The sequence below is a fragment of a genome, unplaced genomic scaffold (genome assembly GCF_019419815.1).
Source record: "Pyrus x bretschneideri cultivar Hongxiangsu unplaced genomic scaffold, Pyrus_bretschneideri_v1 Contig14, whole genome shotgun sequence".
Taxonomy (NCBI): Eukaryota; Viridiplantae; Streptophyta; class Magnoliopsida; order Rosales; family Rosaceae; genus Pyrus; species Pyrus x bretschneideri.
In genome coordinates this window covers 2,374,425-2,394,426 of record NW_025999435.1, presented here as the reverse complement: position 1 = coordinate 2,394,426, position 20,002 = coordinate 2,374,425, and the positions used below count along the sequence as shown (strand labels likewise).

At 35.8% G+C, this 20,002-nt stretch overlaps 1 protein-coding gene across 1 annotated transcript; it reads right to left on the bottom strand.

Moving 5' to 3' along the window:
- Positions 1-7,064: 7,064 nt before the first annotated feature.
- LOC103932076 (importin beta-like SAD2) lies at positions 7,065-19,354 on the bottom strand. Its single transcript, XM_009341626.3, has 22 exons — positions 19,150-19,354; positions 18,477-18,612; positions 18,295-18,382; positions 17,930-18,079; positions 16,644-16,806; positions 16,354-16,538; positions 16,056-16,229; positions 14,666-14,811; positions 14,464-14,587; positions 14,188-14,368; positions 13,151-13,310; positions 13,019-13,060; positions 12,822-12,940; positions 12,536-12,734; positions 11,925-12,056; positions 11,297-11,400; positions 10,712-10,891; positions 9,898-10,037; positions 9,520-9,659; positions 8,756-8,916; positions 8,059-8,185; positions 7,065-7,961 (listed from the first exon to the last, which is right to left on the bottom strand). Exons 1-22 carry the CDS (start codon positions 19,237-19,239, stop codon positions 7,801-7,803), a joined length of 3,102 nt encoding a protein of 1,033 aa, XP_009339901.2. The 5' UTR covers positions 19,240-19,354; the 3' UTR covers positions 7,065-7,800.
- Between the last annotated feature and the right edge of the window lie 648 nt (positions 19,355-20,002).

The following is a 20,002-nucleotide window of genomic DNA, read 5'->3' as shown; positions in this document are numbered from 1 at the left end:
ATCAACTAGTGAGTCAATCACAATTGCATACCCCATCTTTAAAACATTTCAATATCATACCTCATCTTATGAATTTGTTACAATTTCATACCTTCCGTCAGTTTGTATGTCAATTCTTCTGTTAAATAGTGACGTGGCTTGAGACGGGCCCACTCTCTATTTAAAAATTAATTAAATATTAAAAACTAAAAAAAAAAAATCATGCGGGACCCACCTTTTATCCCCCTCACCTTTCTTCCCCGCTCCCGTCTTCCCTCAACCCAAAACCAAAACCACCCCAAACCCAGATCCGACCCGCATTCGCCTTCTCCACTCCAGCTTCTCATCTGCTTCTGCCTTCGCCTCCTTCACTTCCAGCTTCTTCTCCTGCTCCTCCACCTTCTTCAACCGCGCTGCTTCCCCCCATGCCTCAACGTGGCGACCGCGGCCCTATTCACGAGCAGGCGTATGATAGAATTGACGCCACCGCACTCATATTCGCTCCCTTCACCACCATGCACCAAATCAGCCCCTTATATGGCTTGTTATTCGTCGCCGCCAACAATGGCAAGTATTCTGACAAAAGCATCTTCTCGTTCAAGTCAATCGAGTACACATGCAACTCGAAATTCCTATCTGTGCTAGGACCCGGTTTGGTGTTCGCATTGCGGGTACGAGACTTATACCAGATATGTTTATCAAGTTGGCTAAGGATGTCATTCCCAATGAGGAGGTACCGAATCAGAGTCTCTATGGGTAAAAGAGGACGACGTTGGTGTGGACCCAATGGTGGGTGAACGTCTAATTGGAGGAGATGTTGTTGATGAGCTCGTTAGGGACCACGATGGAGACCTGGAGGTCAGTGTTACGGAGGGTAGAGCGAATTTTGGGGTTGGCGTTATAGAGCTTGACCTGCTTGGCCTTGAGAAACTAGATGAGCTTCACCAATTGCGACGGTGGTGGGAGGTTGTTGCCCAGATGGCCGTAGTTCACACCCACCTTGGGGACGAGCTCTGCACCTGAAAATATTAAAAAGGGTCAAAGAAAAATACCAAATGAACAAAACCCATGTCGCCATTTTTGGCATCTAGGTTTAGGGTGGTTCTGGTTTTGGGTTGGGGAAGATGAGAGCGGGGAAGAAGGGTGAGGGGGATATGGGGTGGGTCCCCCATGCAAAAAAAAATTATTAATATTTTTTTTTTAGTTTTTAATATTTAATTAATTTTTTAATAGAAAGTGGGTCCCGTCTCAAGCCACATCACTATTTAATGAAAGAATTGACAGACAAATTGACAGAATGTATGAAATTGTAACAAATTCGTAAGATGAGGTATAACATTGAGATGTTTTAAATATGAGATATAAAATTGTGACTAACCCAATAATTGAGGTAGTTTTATGTAATATACTCAAGAATATATATATATATATATATATATATATATATCAATTCATCCAATAATAATGGGAAAAGGAGATGCCAACAGCTTATTCTATATCAGCTTTAACATAATTCTTTTTAATGTATATGTTTGGTACAAAGTTGCACTCAAAAGGAAAAGCCACCCTTCCTTATCTATATCATCTTTATAATCTAGTTGTTCTTCTAATTGATTAACAATCGCTGACTATAAAGTGTGTGGTTGCCTGTGTTCTTTAGACTTTAAACAGTACTACAAATACCAGAAATTTATTTATTACATAAAGGGCAACATTTTTGTGCCCTCAGATATAAATCTCATCATTTCCAGGCTAAATGTCGTTCTAAAATTGCTTCACCTGGTAATAACTGTGTATGCATGTACGTCGTAAAGGAAAATATATATGCATGTATATAACTAAGGTTGTTACTTTCAGAGCATCCCAAACCCATGCATATATGATGGTTAAACGTCATGCATACGAAGATTGTCCATCATTTTGTACACAAGATTTTAAGCGCTCTGTGTTTTAAAACTTTGAAAATGTCATTTAGTAGTCTATGGTCAAATAGTATTTTTCTCTACGTATAAGAGATTTTGCTTTAATTTCAGTGGATGAAGTTCGATACTAAAGTATTATTGCATGCCCACTTTGTAGTCTAGCCCAAAATCACCACCCATTAATATAAATATATCGTTAAATTAAAATAAAAACTCAAAAAATGTGTTTAATCAATACCAACTAATTAATAATCTAGTGAACAAGCTAGCCAAAACCGATTATCGAACTCGCAACAAATATATACCTTCTTCACATCCACATGACATGACTTTAGATTTCCGGCAATGATCACTAGATCACAAGGTTATGATAGTATATTTACAAAGCTACGATACTTTCAAAACAGGATAATTCACTTACAATAAAGTTATATCACTACAAGTAAGCTTACAATTAGGTATCAAACTCAGCTTAAATATATCTTTCTAGCATTATTGTCAGCCGAAGACAATGCTTTTTGAGAAATAATTAGTATAATATCAACATCTTATCCGAACTCATCTATCCTTAAACTGATCAACCTGTAGATATTGAGCATATTTATTTCCTCAAAGCAGTTTCTAGTTAGAGCTGTAGATGTCAATCCATTGCAAATACAGCTATTAGAAAATTGACTTGAGAAGAGAAAAGAAAAGATTATTCAATCCAAAAACATAAATATATGGATGTCGTGATAGATGGAAGGGTAGCATCACAATAAACAGCTTAAAAGAGAACAAATAATTGAGGGAAAAGTATATATAAAGTGCACTACGAAACACATTATGTTTAGGGTTTTTATTACAAATGGTTCATGAAATTGACCCTCATCAGTTAAGATTGTCTCTGAAATTAAAAATCAATCAATATAGTTCCTGAAAATTTTAAAAAAAAATTGTCTAAGAACCTTTTTGCACAACCGATTTTCTTTTCCTTATATTAGGGCCTACTCCGAAGAGAAATCCCTTCCATAAATTCTCAAAGGCACAAGGCTTAACCAAGGCCTAAGAGGAGGTGTGGAAATAGTTTTAAACCAACAATGGATGCACCTCAGTTATAACCTCATTATCTTAAGGCAGGCCTCGCTGTTCTTTGCATCACCAGACCACTAGGGAAGCGCTGAACAAGCTCTCCAAGATTAAGTTGTGAGAATGTTGATCGCCTAAATGTTAACGGTGATGTCCCAATAGTCGTTGTCGATGGGCCAAGCCATCACCAAAGGTAGTCTCAATTCAGGTTCAATTCGGTAAAGTCGAAGTGTGTAAAGATGGGTGTATTGAGAATTTTTTTTTTTTTTTTAGAGAATAGAGAGCGAAAGAGGTAGAGAAATGTGAACTAGGATCGGAGGTGATTGCAAGACTAGGTTCTTAGGTTGACAATTTTTTTATTAACTATTAAATTATTAAGCCTATTTGTAATTTTTTAAAATTTAATTAGACTTGTGTGACCCATTTATGTGTCACATCAGCACATAACATAATTTTTGACAGAATTGTGACAGAATGACTACATTGATTTGAGACACTTACTTGCGGAACTACATTGATCAATTTTCAATTTCAGGGACCATTTTGATGTCATGGGTCAATTTCAAGGACCATTTGTAAGGAAAAAAAAAAAAGACTTGTAGGGCCCATTTATGTGCCACATCAACACTTAACAGAATTGTGTTAGAATGACCACATTGATTTACGACACCTATTTTTAGGGACTACATTAATTGATTTTCAATTTCATGGACCATCTTGATGGTGAGGGTCAATTTCAGAAACCATTTGTGATAAAAACCCTTATGTTTAGGACTCTCTATGGACTTTTCGTTACCTCATGTTTTTTGTACAATGTTTTATAATGTTGACACGAAAATTAATGTTAAACTATAAAGTGACAGAAAGTCCATAAAAAGTCTCACTTGAGAGTGTCCTTAGCATTTCTCAATATATATAATTAAGGTGCCACTACAAAAACACAATTAGGCTAATCCAACCCCTCTTTAAGATTGAAGCGATAACTATGGTTTAGTGACTCAGCTTAACCTAATAATGCAATATATGGGACTATATACTATGTCATTTCCATACCAAAAGGGTTGGAGGTATACATGCGTCAGAAGTCGAATGGTTGTTATATGTATTGAAATACGTATATGGGGCCCTAGAAAAACTCAATAATGTAAAAAGGGACAAGAGAAATCAAATCAAATGAACAACTAGACAAAACTCTCTTTGACTTTTATGATTTGGAAAGAATCATCTAGGTGTCGAATCCACATGCTTCTCAAAGCCACTTGGATTAAATGACAGAGAGATTTAATTTGAATTTAAGTGTAATTAATTGTTTAAGTGGAGTTCAGAAATCTTAAAGATCCTCCTTCTTGATCTCAAAAAAAAAAAAAAAATGATAGTCGTCCTTAAATTAATCTTTTTAGAAAAACGAAGCATGTCAAATGCTTACGAAAAGAGTGCTTAGGTTTAAAATCTATAAGGACTTGCCAATACTTATTTGATCTCTACTTTATTGGAAAATGTTATATGTTCAAATTATAAATGCTAAGGAGATTCCCTCACTTTTGACTCTCCGTTATTTCATGTTTTTGGCACAATTCTCGTGCCAATATTATAAAATAATGTGTCAAAAGTATAAGGTGGTTGAAGCCCATGAAGAGTCTTACTTTGAGAAAGTCTCCTTAACAATTTTATTAAATTGAATTTTCTCATGTGAAATTGTTTTAATGTTTTTAAAAAATAGTGATATTCATTAAAACAATTTCAACAATAAATTAGAGACATGTACAAGATACAAATCCCAACAAAACTGTAAAAACACCTAAAAGGCTAAACGCGAACAAGATCCGCACTAACTAAAAAGTCCACTCTATCAAAATCTAACATGTGATCCAGTATAATAGTGGATAGGGTGTGAGGGGTTACTATATTCCAAGAAACAAAGGTTTTAGAAAATCTTTATATTTTTGCTCACTTATATTTTTTGTTTTGCGCCCTCTAGGACTTAGTAGTTGTATTCTGGTGTAGACGAGGATCATTGATACTTGCTGACATCCACTTCCGATTACGTAAAAAGTTAGTTTATGTTATTTTGTACAAATATCCATCCTATCCAAATGACAATATTCTTTAATTGTGTTACACTTTTATTTATGCTCTGACACTGCACGCTTTGTAATAAGGGTTCATCCTACAATGCGCACTAAAACTTTTAGTTAGACTTTGGTTTTAATGTATCTGTACTTTTACACATCGCTTATATATTATGGCTTCGTGACCCTCCAGGTGATGGTTAGCATGCCTTGATTTTTAGGTCCACATGGATATTTGGGTGAGGGTGTATCGAAGGGCATCTCATGCCTAAGTCAAAAAGTAGTGGATAGAAAAGAGAACTTGAGAGAGTTCTTAGTAGTAAGTGACGATTATGGTTTCCTCTATTTTACCTGCCTATTTATAGGGAATAATCCTAGCAGGCAGCTGGGAGGGGAGACTGCAAGGCATACTAGGCAGTCCCTGATGATGCAAGCCAATATCCACAGTCCTGCCAACTAGTAGTTCTTACGGTCCTTATTGGTAAGAGCACATATTGAGCATATTGTCTACATGTCCATCTTCTACTGGATGTAGTTATTATGTCTCCACAATTACTACCAAATACAAATTTACATTATTTATTTTAACATTTTATATATTGATATCAAACGCGTTTACAATGTTTTCATTCTCAAAAATCATTCTCGGATTAAACTACTAGATGATTCTCAAACCATAAAAATAAATATTTTGTGTGTGTTGCTGGTTTTACAAAACAGTTCTTCAAAAGTTGTTTTGTAAAACGTTACCAAAAAGTCATTATGAACTCCTTAAAATCTTGTTTGAATACAAATGTTTGTTTGTTTGTTTTTTTTTTTTTTTTTTTTTTTTTTGTGAACAAACGAAATTATCTACACTAAGGGATGAACAGTGGACTAAGTCTCACAATAGACTATCAATAATGTGGTTCAAAAGGTTCTAAAAAATGTTAGGGGCTAGTCGGGGCGGCAGGCTAGAGCTTAGCGCCTAAACGGTTAGGCGGGGTCTAGGCGAATTTAAGTAAATCTATTATATTTCGTATAAATAAGTGTCTGCTTATACTTGAATATATATAATTGCATCATAAACTATAAAATAGAATGACATATATTATGAAGTATTGAAACATAATGAAAACATGGGAAACAAGCATATAATATGTGTTCATTTAAGTATTCAACAAGTCTCTTACAATTTATTGAAAAAAAATAAAATGCAAAATTAAAGTTATCTATTTTCTATCAAAGTGAGTCGCAACTTAGGCAAGTGCCTAGGCGAGTCTGGGCGGGCTAGGCAAGTGCCTAGACGGTTTATGCAAGCGCCATTTCTTAATTTTCAAATGTCTAGGTATTAATCGAGACAGTGGCTAACAGCCTAGATAGTGCTAGGCGATGATTTTTAGAACAGTGAGTTCAAATTCGCCTTTGACAAGAATCGAATCTAAAACCCCATGTATTTAAACTCTTATAATCCATTAAAATTCCAATTAAATACACCCACTCTGAGATGCATTGGTAATCCATCTTAGGAATTAGGACGTGCTTCGTAACCATCCTAACAATGTCCAACGTAGCTTTGCTTCAAGCACTTCTCCATCACCCACATGACTTGCAAAATCAATGATCCAGTCTCCAAAATGTTATGCCAAAGGAGTCCACCTCTTTTAACAACCATTGAACGTCTTCAATTAGGAGAATATTGCTTTCATATTATTATTATTCTGATTAACTTGTTCTTTTATTAAATTGATATACTTGCTACTCATTCTTCAATGTCAAAGGTCGGACGTAATACAATGCATTAAAGATGAAAACCCGCAATTGAAAGCAATTCTTCTACAAACCCGCTCACAATATTCAAGCAACAAGGCAAGTAAAGTCTAAAACACAAATTCAAATTTTGATATTTTTCCGGCCTCTATTGCATGAAGCATTCACCAAAGTAGGTGCTATGGTGATCAAATAAACAAACAAAAATAAAGACAAGGTTACAGTTCTTGCATAAGGTTTCGATTTAATAACATAAACAACGCAGAAGTCCAGAAAATAAATAAACCCACCATTTCCAATTAACCAATCTGCGAAAAAATAGATCCATCAGAGTTTTTACAATAAGCAGCAAGCAACCCTTGGAGCTCTCTGCGTTCATGTCAAAACTCCCAACCCAATAAACCGATACCGCTGACCTTTTTTTTTGCTATATATACCAAAACAAGATGAGGAACACAGGGAAAGAATTGCAGACTTAACAAGAAAACAGCCATTAAAACACCCCATCTAATGGCCAACATTGAAAATATTACAGACCCGGAGTGCATTGAACCCTCGCTGGTATGCACAATAATAACGTATCGGATCTAAATCAACAATACTCTGTAGAAGAGAATCTCAACCTGAATAAATGGTATGCCTAAACCACAGGAGACACGTGAACGAAAAAAGAAGAAACAAGAAAAGGACAACACAAACCCGTGGAGAAAGGCATATCCTACCACAGAATGGCCTGACTCACCAGGACAATGACTAAAAGCCAAACCCAGAATTGACGTACCAGCTCCAGAGTTCCCCAAAATTTTGCATATTGTTGGAACTCATCAGACAACTGCTCCAAGTACTTCAAAATGAAAAGTCCTTGAGACTCACCGACAACTGCGACCACCAAAGCAACCAAATACTCTGATTGGACTGTCAACGACTTTGTTTCTCTATATTCCCGTAACTACATGAATGGAAGAGGCAAAGAAGAGCAAGGCAAAATTGAAGCCACAACGAGAGAAGTAAAATCATGAAGCTGTGGCAGCTGCTGCCTTCTCCATCTTCTCTTTTTCAATCTCTGCTCTCCTCTGTTCAGCATGCTGTGCAACCCCATTTGCAAGAGCCTGATACTGGAAGTCCAGAGTCTGCATAAGGCTGTGAACTCTCAACGGATCCGATGCTTGCATGGCTTCACAAGCAACGCATAGGAAATAAGGAAACATGTCAGAAATGCCATAAATTTAAAAGTTATTCAACAGCTAACACAGGAAAGTTTGTCCACATACCTTTGACTGCATCAACAAAAAAGATAAAAGGGTCCACATCATCAATTGGTGACTGTAATTCCTCATCATCACTGAAATCATCGTCCGAGTCTGAGTCATATTCATCACTAGGGCGGAAAGACTTTGCCTGTAGCACCCCGCAAACAACAATTAATTAGCCGGCAGAGGATACATAGCAAGAAAGAATAATGTGAAAACATGCAGTAAAAGAAAATACAATCACTTGAACAAAAAATAAAAAAGCTCGCGACAATCTCTCAAGGGATGCAGGGGACGAAGCGCGTCATTAAATTGCATGCATAAGGGTCCTATGGGACTGTTAGGCATCTTTATTGACTTAGTACCTGGGCAAGCACCGGGCTGGCCTTTCACAGCACAACTCACAAGGACTAAAATAATTTAAAGAAATTGAACTTGAACAAACATCAAGCATCGAGAATCACCTGAAAGCCTGACTAACTTGTTGTGATGTAATTTTAGTATCATAACGAAAAAAGGGGAAAAGAAATTCAAATTTTGGGATAAGTTAGAAAGGTGAATTGTTCAGTCAATATTATGCATCACAAACCAGTATAATGTGACAACACTACACAGAATGTTTAACTTCACCCTTACTCTCAAAAGATCATAAAAGATGACCACCATAGAATAACGAGTATTCTCTCTAAAAAAATTCTAATAAGAAAACAGGGCACACCTGTGCAGCTAACTTTTGAAGTTTAACGCTATCAACTTCATCGCCATCCTCGGCATCAAGTCCCATTTCCTTGTCAGATCCATCACCATATTCATCATCATCATCAGTTGGGAAACCATCCATTTCATCGTCATCCTCTGGTTCTTCCTCCTTTGCAGCTTCTGCCAACACAACATTAATGAGTATCTAAAACTGATAGTAAAAAACTTAAGTGCATGAGCCATGCAAACAAAAGTTACAAATTAAAATGTAGAAGTAACATATTTTACCAGCTACAATGAAATGTATAAACACTCTCATTTCTAAATCTGAATTGATTCACGTTATAAATCTAAATATTCCCATTCGTCGAATTAAATCACTGTCACACATTCCTCTCATACGTTATTTGTTTCAAGGATATTTAATCGAAGTGGAGATGCAACTAGAGAGTAAATAAAACGCATAACAAAATGGAGTGAAATTAACAATAAGACTAAGATAACAATAGGGATGGGAGAGAATAAGGACAGAAAAATTATGAAAAGAAAAGTAAGTGGCCTCAAGCTTACATGTTTTTCATAACAATTATAAAAGTGATAATCTAACAGTTATATTCATTAAAATTTCAAGTGAAAAAAAGAGCGATTTATTGTGGACAAGTCCAAGGAAGAAAAATGGAGGATTAAAAGAAATTAAGTGCATATGAAGGACAAAAGCTCACAATGAAAAAAATGGAGGCCTGTATTAGTATATAATCTATATAGTTAAGAGGGAGAACAGACCTGCAACTTGTTCCTTGTACGCAACTAGGAGATCAAGGGCAGCCCTGAAAACACGGCCCAATGCCTCCCCAGGCAACTGTTCAGCTGGGAGTGTCATTAATGATGTCAAACCCAGACAGCATACTTTTTTGTCATGCTCCCTGCAATGAAAAACTCAATCACGCTCTACAACATACACTTCCAGAAGGAGCAATACCAATGTGAGCATTCACATACAAGACCAGCAAGCACATGGAAACAAACTCAGTTCGTGGGGCAACAATATGTGAAACAAACTTCGCAATACCAATGTGAGCTTTCACATACAAGACAGGTAAGCACATGGAAACAAACTCAGTTCGTGGGGCAACACAATGTGAAACAAACTTCACAAATTACCTCTTAAAATTGGCACGCACACCACTTTTCTTGACCTGTTGCAGCATCTGGAACCAAAGATTAAAGATCTCTGTTGCAACACCCAGGTTCTGCAATATGCTGAGCGCCAAAGCTGCATTATAGTACAGCGCATCCGCAATCTGCCAGCAGAAAAATAAAACGATTAAAAACATATATACAAAGGCTCCGACAGTTGTCATTATAAAAGCTTTAAATGGTCAGTTTACAAAGTCATGTATAATAGAAAGTTCTGAATGCGTATCACCATCGCTTCTGGCATTGCAGTCATACAATAAAAGGAAAAGGCTACATCTTGCTCATGTAGAAACTGCAGAGAAGCTTCTTTTAATTATGTCAATTTGTTAAGAAATTTTTTAGAGAAACAGTAAAGCCATTGAAACATTGTCCATTGACAATTAAAACCACTTTCTGTAGACATGTCCTTATTGTGAGAGCAATACATATCATGTAAGGTTCCAACAAACATTCAGTGGCTTCACTATTTTAGTGGACTAATATAACAGTTTCTAGGTCCATGATAATATAAATCCATGTTACAGATGGGTTGAGACTGCAGTAATAAAAAACCAAACAAAATAAGAAAATGTCCGAAAATGTCCTAGGTGGCGAAAAGCACCAATTTTATCGAACTAATAGACTGGGTCCAGGGGAAAAATTGATATGGCTAATAGCTATGATGACAGAAATAATCTAGAATGTCCACTTTCCTCTAAGGCACAGATCCACTAGGCAGACATAAGACTTTAGAGAAGATTTAAAATGAGAAATACAGAGTTGATGTCTGGCTACTTACAACTTCAATGAGAAGGCATTTCAAGTACGGCTTCTCAGATCGGCGTAACCGCTCAACTGTAATTCTAAGGTATGGTTCAACCCATTGATCAACCTGCCCTCTGCAGTTCTGAAAAACTACTTGAATGAGCTTTGGAGCAGGCTCAATATCACCGTCTTCCATATTTTTATCTGCCATGATCTGAACAGAACAAGGAGAATGCACAAATCTCATCAACAAGAGCATAGAGACCGTATTACTATAAATTGCAATCACCAGAGATATTAAGGGTCTGCTTGGTTGCCAATAAATATCTGTTAGACCAACTGAAATTCACAATAGGATCTAACTATATGAAATCACTAACTTAATTATCACATTAACTCAAGCAACTTATTAAAGTCAATTGGACAGGATTAATGATCGAATATCTTCTTAATTGGGACAGTTCGTGGGTTACCATCTAGTGTTTTATAAATTTATGAACTGTTCCATTCACTAGATGGTTGCTTAAATAATATAGAAATAAAGTGCACGAGACATATTCTATATGTATTCTTCAGTCTAACAAGAATATAAAAACTTGGTAACATAAAGGGAACTCACAGCTGCAATCATATTCCAAAGGCTTTGCTGGTAGTCTGGTTCTTTACAAGTGAGGAACTGTGCTGTCCCCCTGGATATGTAGTTATCCAAAGGAACCAGAATATCTGCAAAGGAACAAATAATATGAGTAGTGTATGGGAAAGAAAAAGAGTACATGAGTGCATAATTGCATGAACCATCAAAATTTCCACTTGCATAATGATTTTTTCTATCACAACCCATCCCCCCCCCCCCCCCCGCCCCCCAAAAACAAAAAATAAAAAATAAAAAAAATAAAAAATAAAAAATCAATGTTGTACATCCATGTTAAGCATTATGTACAGTGGCATTGTATCATTTTACAGGTTCAAGTTTCTCCTAAGGTTTCTTTAATTGCTTTTTTTATTGTTTGCATCAAGAAGAAATGGTAGGTTGCGAATTATACACTATAGCATACTGCAAAAGGAACTGCAAGCCCAAAAACAATAGCTTCTGCCCAGAATATCCTAAGATGAGATAATTATCACAGTAAATAACAAAATTATAGAACATGAAGCAGGGAATCATGGAATGATACTATTTGTCTTGTGCTTTTGTTTCATGCAGAATTGAAGTTTTAATGCATAGATCTTGAAAATATGAGACTAACTTGGAAAGAAATCAATAGCCCATTCTGCCAATGCTTCCATCATCAATGGCCAGAGACTCCACATATCTAAAGATATTGTTGGTGAGAAAAATGTCATATATGAAACAATTTCCAACACTTCTTCAAAAACCTCTGCAAGGGAAATCATAAGAGGGGTGTAGATCTGTTAGTCTTAATCAACAATGTGCATAACACCAAAGAAAGAGAAATCAGGTTTCTTAATCACGTAAGATCTTACAAGTGCTTTGAACTGTTATAACAAAGATAATTAAACTAATCTAGAAACGTACATTGTAAGTTTCTTGAATTGTAAAAAATTTCAAAGGAGAGGTATAAATCAAATTGGACCTCAGAGAAACAAAGTTTTTATTTTATGACTTGAGGGGATTTTAACAGAACAGAATACCCAAGAGCTTTTTTACTAGTAGTTAAAAACTGCCATATAAAGCATTGACGAAGTTCAGGATGAAGGATACACCCATCAAGCAGTGTTCTGTTTTATATAACAGTGACCTCAACCCTATTGAAAGCAGTGAAACATACACTTTTTGAAATGGAGTAAACAGAAGTACTAGATATACGAGACAAAGGAAAACAAGTGTCATTCAAACCTTGGCCATCAGTTGTCAACATCCTGCGCATTATGGGAAGCAAAGTTGGTTCAACTTGAACGAAAAGGTGAGGAAGCCGGCTCACTGACTCAAGAATGGTGCTAATAGCACGCAAACAACCAACTGCTGCCAAAGCACCAGGATCATCAACATCATCATCAGCTTCAGCTGTATTCATACACCTCCAAAATGCAGCTGCCTGCAAACAAGTAAACAACAGAATTATGCAAGCACATTTGAAGATGAAGCAGAAGTACTCTCAAAAACACCAATAAGTAAATATTACCAGATTTTGGCACAGACCAAGAGCATAAGGTGCCATTTCCTCCCCAAACTTGTCCACTATTGTCTCCAGAGTAAAGACAAGATCCTCATTTTCAACCTCATTCATGAGCTTGAAAAACTCTGAACAGAAAAATTACACATTGGGTAAGTCTCAAGATGATTGTTAATGACGCAAACAATGTTTTCTATCCCACATACCATCAAGAAGCTGCGGAAGAATCGGCCGAATCTCATTCAAATCTGCACAGCATACAAAAAAAAATTCACACACAAAAAGACGACTACATGAATGCGTGAGAGAGAGAGAGAGAGAGAGATGTAGCTATGTACCACTGCAAGCTTCAACAAAAGAGCGCAATGCAAATACTGAGTCAACTCGAACAGGAAGTTCTGGATCTCGCATCCCCGAGACAACACTATGCAATGCCTTACGAAAATTGTTCGAATCCGAGAAGCTAATATGAGCATACTGTCCCGCAACCCAGGCTGCCTAATATTCATTTCATAATGAAGGATAAGTATACCTTTTTAACAGAAAACGGAAAGGTACAATGAATGCATATAGAACTCTACAAAAGGGAAGAAGAATAAAGTACATATTAAAGTCAAAACTGCTGCCTAGTGTAAGAATAAATAAAAACTGAGCATCTACTCTCCTCCATTAATTTACAAAGGGTTCAACAAAACATTAAGAACATTTGTGAAAATGAAACAAGGAAAACCAAAGACTGTTGCACAGAAATTATCACGACTGACAAGCATTGTTGTTACCATTATTAAAAGCTCACTCTCCCTTGCTGGACAAAGAGGCTCCAACATTTTCACCACCAACTTTTGATAATAGACTGAGAAACAGAGAATGTTCTATGGTTTACTTAAAATCAAATTACTATTTTCATTTAAAATCGATCTACCAATAACTCCCTCTATGATGCACATGCATTGTATGAGCACCTTTCTAATATATTGATTTGTGTGCGAAGGATGTATATTTCGAGTTTCATCTGGACAAAGTAGCAAGTGTTGACAGGTTCTTGTCTGTCGTTGTGCAACACTCTAGCGTACGCCAATTTCTAATACCATGTGGGCCTCTTTTGAGATTTTATGGATAAAGAGAAATAAAAGATTCTTGATTATGGAAAGATCAGATGTCAGTTCAAGGATCTTTAGGGTCGGTGTTTCAAGAACACTAGCATGTCACTGTCCACCTTATTTTCATATGCAATAATTTCTTGCACGGGTGCAACAAGTGGAAAGTCTTAATAAAGATCTATAGAATATCATGGAGGTGGTGCAACATAGCCAGAAAAATAAAAACAAACACATTTATTGTAAGAAATACAGTAAAGGAATTTCACGTAGCAAACCTTAGCTCTAAGATGGCCAACAGGACTGCTAAACTCGGGGAATACATGTTGCACCAACATACGCTCAAGTTCAGACTTGTAGGGTTCAGTTTGTTTCAGTTTGTCGCAAAGTGATCCAATAGCAAGAAGAGCACCATCTTTCTGTCGATATGGCTTATATTCCACTGGTGCTTCATCATACCTGGATCAAGAAATAAAAAATTTAAGAGGAAAAAAATGGTCAATGTTAAGTCACCAATTCATACGTATCATATTCAAAAGATAACGAAAAGCTACCTCTTAAAAATCTCCACAATGAATTGAATGAACTTGTGAAGATTTTCCTTTCCACGTTTTCTAACCAACTCACTCACAAAATCCATGGAAGCTGTCCTTGGACTGTATAAGTCTTCAATGATATCTGCACCAACAAGAAAACGAATAAACCACCAATGAAGCAGAGATCTGCAAGTAATAAAACAAGAGTTTGAAAACTGACCATAACCCTTCCTCACATATTCATGCGGGTCTTCATCCCAAAGCCTTAGATCATTATCATTGAAACACATAAGGGGAAAAACAATCTCGAAAAGAAGAACATTAAGTCGAGGTTGCATCAGATTATACATGCTATTCTTTGAGATACTGCATATATAAACAAATGAAAGGAGGTTAGGGAGATACAAAAATGTTCCGTACATCTCCACCATTGGAGCAAATCATAAGTTAATTAACACAAAGAACATCGTCTTATACAGAGAATTCATATTGAAGGTTGACAGATCCAATACAACAGAAACCATTCAACAATATAAGTATTAACAAATTTTTTTCTTTAGAGGTTATACATTAGTAATTAGTCACACGAAATAAGCTCACTTCAAAAATTAGGTTTTCTTTCTTAGTGCAACATCATGAAAAATTCAAGTACATTCAATATTCATAGGATCACAGTAATTTCAAAATTAAAAGGGGATAATAAAATGGAAAAGTAAACAATCAAGTCATATTTTCAGAAATTCAAGAATAATATGCTAAAGTGCATCAAGGAATAATAAGCAATGAAGTGGTGGTGCTAAGGTTCTCTGTTAGAGGATACAAATGCATGCACCATGCGAAGTGTCAACTGATTAGGAGAGGAGTTATAGTTAGTTTATTAGAGAGTTGTTATATTATTGTATTGTTAGATTAAATAAGTGAGTAATTGTAATGACTTTCTCATTAAGGGAAATGTATCAGAATTTTACATTTCTTCTTCTCTAAGCTTTCCCTCTCTCTAAACTCACGAATTACTCCTCTCTCTAGCCTTCCGTGCTATGCTCTACATAGTAGGCTATAAGTACAATCAGGACCTATTAGCACAACTTTGAAGTTTTCCATAACATTATGGAACCATGCTCACAAAATCTAGTACATTAAAAGTTCCAATTTTGACATGAAAATTTATTTTAGTCAAGAGATATCAATCCTGTTGGAGTTCATTGAATTTGTATTGGACACACAAAAAGCATCCAATTTTTCAAATGTTCAGAGGTGTAACAAAAAACAATAAATTACCGAAAACAAGTAACATTTCCGCATCATACATCAAAACCTCATGCTCAATAACCCAAAGTTGGGCTTCACGCATAGTCAGAACTACCAGTGATCTCCCTTGTGCATGAGTTCTCCGTATCAAATAGAAATTCATTACACATTTGGGACTATATAAATCACAGAAAATAATTGGTCAACTCCGTTTAAGTTTTGGCCACCTTCCTATCCATTAAATGAAATTTAACAAAAAAAAAAAGATCATTAAATTTCCAATAAAAGAATAAATACACCACCAGACAAATAAAATGCAATCAAATAGGACTTAAACCATGAGGAAAAAAAATATTGCCCACCTATTGCTTAAATACTGAAGAACAAGATTGATAACTCTGTCAGGTAAGTAGCCACCAGTTCGGATCACATTCAACAAATTTAAGTGACACTCCAGAATCTTCCCTGCATAATTCTTCTGAAACATTTGAGCAAATGCTTTGTTTTCTGGTTGTTGAATTTTTAAATCTCCAAACCTAGAAACAACAATAGAAAATGTGATGCAACGTCAGAAATATGGTTACATCGTGATCCCTATTTCTTGTTCAGTTTTAATTTGATCTAAAACTTATTCTAGAAGAAACTTATCTAAAAATTTACCGAGTAAACAGCCGATTCAAAATGTGAACAGTCCATTTCTTCACTTTCCACCACCCCCATGCTTTTCTAAGATCGGGATCTGAAGGCTGACCTTCAGAAGGAACAGGCCTCTCCAATATGTTTAAGAAAAGCATCATCCAAGCATTAAACACGTTTGCATCAAATAGTTGCTTTGGAATCTCCAGCTGAGAAAAGGCACCAAAAAATGATACATATAAAAGTTAGTCTAATATTTATTTTATTCTAGTGAACATATCACGATTCCTTCAACCTTTATGTCCAGAACGTACATATATGGATGACCAGAAAATTTTACAGATAAGCTTGATCAAATCTGCTACTTCCAGTGATGGGTTGGGAATTTGGACAAGCCTGTTGAATATATTTAGCAGAGCTGGGAATGTTTCCTCAACAATGCGATAAACCGGTGTCCTCTCCTCATCAGATTTGAACCTAAGAATATAAAATCACTAGTTAAACTTCAAAAGTAACTCTGAAGATACATATTACACAAATATAGAAAGTCAAGGCTTTCTGTTAGTTATTTCATCAATTCAAAATACTAGAAAGATGACAACTTCATCAACGCAACAGTTCTCCACAACGATACCATGTTATGTAAAACTACAGATCAATTTGAAGGTCTGTTTACTTACAGACAGACAGTGGTTTCAAGTTACAGCTACCCACTAAACAAACTAGATTAAGAATATAACTTCAACACAGAAGAAATGAAGAAAAAACTTAAAAAGTGAGAACTTGTGAATTTTTCAGCAGTACAGAACTTCTGATCTGCATAGCAAGTAAAACTTGGATATTATGTCCTGAAATATTAGAATTCTGCATTGCATAAAATATATGCACTATGCAACTTTGATACTCATTCTATTCATTTTGAGCAGATCAAATTAGTAATATAAACTGTAATTGCACCAAGTAAAAAGCAATACAATAGAGAAGTAATGATATAATAAACTGATCCTGTACTTCATGTAGGTTATGTCATTGAGCGTACTTATAGTCTTGCTGAAGTAATGCAAGGTGAATTAATAGAACTAGATGAAAGAATGACAGGCAATGCTCAGAATTTGGAATGAAATAATATTGGCCTAGTTTATATTCATAAACCCTAACCAACATGCTCCCCTAATCCTATATTTTTAAAGTTTGGGTGGACTGAATCAACTCCAAACTTTGATCACAGCAGTGACAATTTCACAATGTCCATGCATCACTTTGCACATCAAGATACGTGCATAGACCACACACCCACAAACATGGTTACAAGAACAACAAGGAACTTATGAAATAGTCATCATGTAACTAAATAAATTTGGGAAAATTTGAATCCTATATTTTTTCTAATGAACAGTAGATACGAAGCACACAATATAGGAGAACAAAGTGAGTCAATTATATATGTCACAAACAAACTACAAGTTCAAAACCATTAGCATGCATCACATAGCAAAACTAACTAAGCTTGTAGCTTTTTTTCAGAAGGCAATGCAGCTGTACATAATAGCCATTAAACTAGGAATTATTTCAAAATAATAGCAGAAATAACTTAGCATACTCATATTTTCTAGACAGAATCCGCAAAACAAACAAAGCTCCATAGACTTGTTGATCTTGTAAGTTATGCTTCACCCAGTCTAAAAGGCGTGGCCACTGCTCGGGGTAATCAGCATGAATAATTGTCTTCAGGCACTCACCTAGCTGTACCCTGTACAAAATGACTTTGAGACTTGACATTGCCAGCAAATAAGAAGATAAAGCCAAATATTATTCTACAGCACATAATATTACAAAGGAGCTAACAAATTAAAACTACTGAGAAATTTTATGTCTGTGCACTCGCAGACATAGTGGTTTCATCGACCTAGCTATGCACACATCTCAACTTAAGTAACTGAAAACAGTGAACAAAATAGCAAGTACCTTAATAATGGGGGAACCTGTGTGACAAAGACTAGAATGTGATCCCTCACCACGTCTTTATCACTCTGTGATATCTTCTGCTGCACATCTACATCAACACGCAAAGAATAAGCAACAGCCAACTGGATCGAATCACCAGTGGGCATTCAATACTAGCTAAATTCCACACAATCATTGCATACCAGGATCAAGAGGTGACCAGTTCTTTGCAATGAAATTCTTGAAATGGATGCTGCCAACTTGCCGCACAGCCATGTCACAATTGCTGTCCACTATAATTTGCAACATTCTCACCAAATGCTGTGGTGTACACTGAAACTGCAATACACAAAACCCCAATATTAACAACTCCGTCGACGAAGATACAGCAGTAAATTTAAAAAAATAATAAAAAAAATCCTTAACTATCCGCTTCAGTTGCAAAATTACTTTGGAGCCCTTCTCCCATTGCAAAGTAAAAAAGGTGTTTATCTAATTAGTGGAATTGAAGTGTCTTTCTCCAACTCGTAATCTTATAAAACGGAAAAAAGAAGAAATGGTTTCTCAGCAACTAAGCTCTGTTTGTATGGACAGATGCATTGATTACGTGTGGGATTTTGTTTTCTTCCCAATCAAAAAGTCAATATACAGCTCAAAACCAAATATAAATCCGAAGTAAATCGTTCTCTCTAATAATTTCTCAGGACCACTTCACCTCAGTACTCAAAAGCAAGTGAAGGTATCGAATTGCACAATCAAGCTCAATTCTCATCACAAAAATCCCAACTTTGCATCAAAATTACACCCAATTAATCGAAAAATGGCGAACAGCTTCAGTACAAGTGGGAATTTAAGCCAACCAAATGATGTATGTACCTGATTGAGGCTCTGCTCGGCGGCTTTCCGCTCATCGGGATTGGTACTGAGAGCAGCCTGTAGTATTACAGCGAGGCTGGGAAGATCCATAGCTGACAATCGGAGCACCAATTCGGATCAAAATTCGACGATCAGAAATTGATGCGAATCAATCCAAAACCCTCGAGGGGAAAAGGCATATGATATGCGGATGGGAATGGGGAGAGAGAGTGTTGACGACTTACTAGGGTTTAGACAGACATGAGGAGAGAGACAGCCACGGAGTGTGCTGCTATTTAAACCACTAGGGTTTTGCGGCCGTTGAACTCACTTACCATCATATGAAATCCGTACACTCATTTTAATTCTTTTTTCTTAATTTTCGATCGTCTTATTAAATAAATTGAAGAAGATTAATAGTAAAAATTAACAAAAGTGTATAATAAATAAAAATAGATGTGTAAATAGCACATATGAAAATACTATTTGATTTAGATGTAGTGGTTATTTTGGGTCAAAAATGATAGCTGAAAATACAAATATGACGAGTTTTATTTTCAAATGTTATGAATTGACGTGTTGAATATTAATTTATTTCACATTTTTTATTATAAATATATTGATGTATGAAAAAAGGTTATTGGCACTCGTTTAGGCAATTTGATCTTCCTTTTTATATAAATAGCTTTTAATGTACCTTGAGAATAATATGTTGTAAATTTGTAATTTTTAACATTGTTATGAGCAGGAAAAGCAGTGTCACAATTGCAATATCCCATCTCAAAATTTATTATTTATTTATTTTACAATTTTGGAAAAAACGATTTGAATAGCGATTTGGTCATTTTAAATTTCACTTTGGTGTTTGGAGGTG

Excerpts from the sequence above, each read along its gene's own strand:
- LOC103932076 (XM_009341626.3), bottom strand. The coding sequence starts at position 19,239 with ATGGATCTTCCCAGCCTCGCTGTAATACTACAGGCTGCTCTCAGTACC. Across the intron at positions 18,383-18,476 it reads CTGGTCACCTCTTGATCCTG|ATGTGCAGCAGAAGATATCA; the intron begins GTATGCAATGAT and ends GTGTTGATGTAG. Across the intron at positions 12,735-12,821 it reads TTGGTCTGTGCCAAAATCTG|GCAGCTGCATTTTGGAGGTG; the intron begins GTAATATTTACT and ends ACTTGTTTGCAG.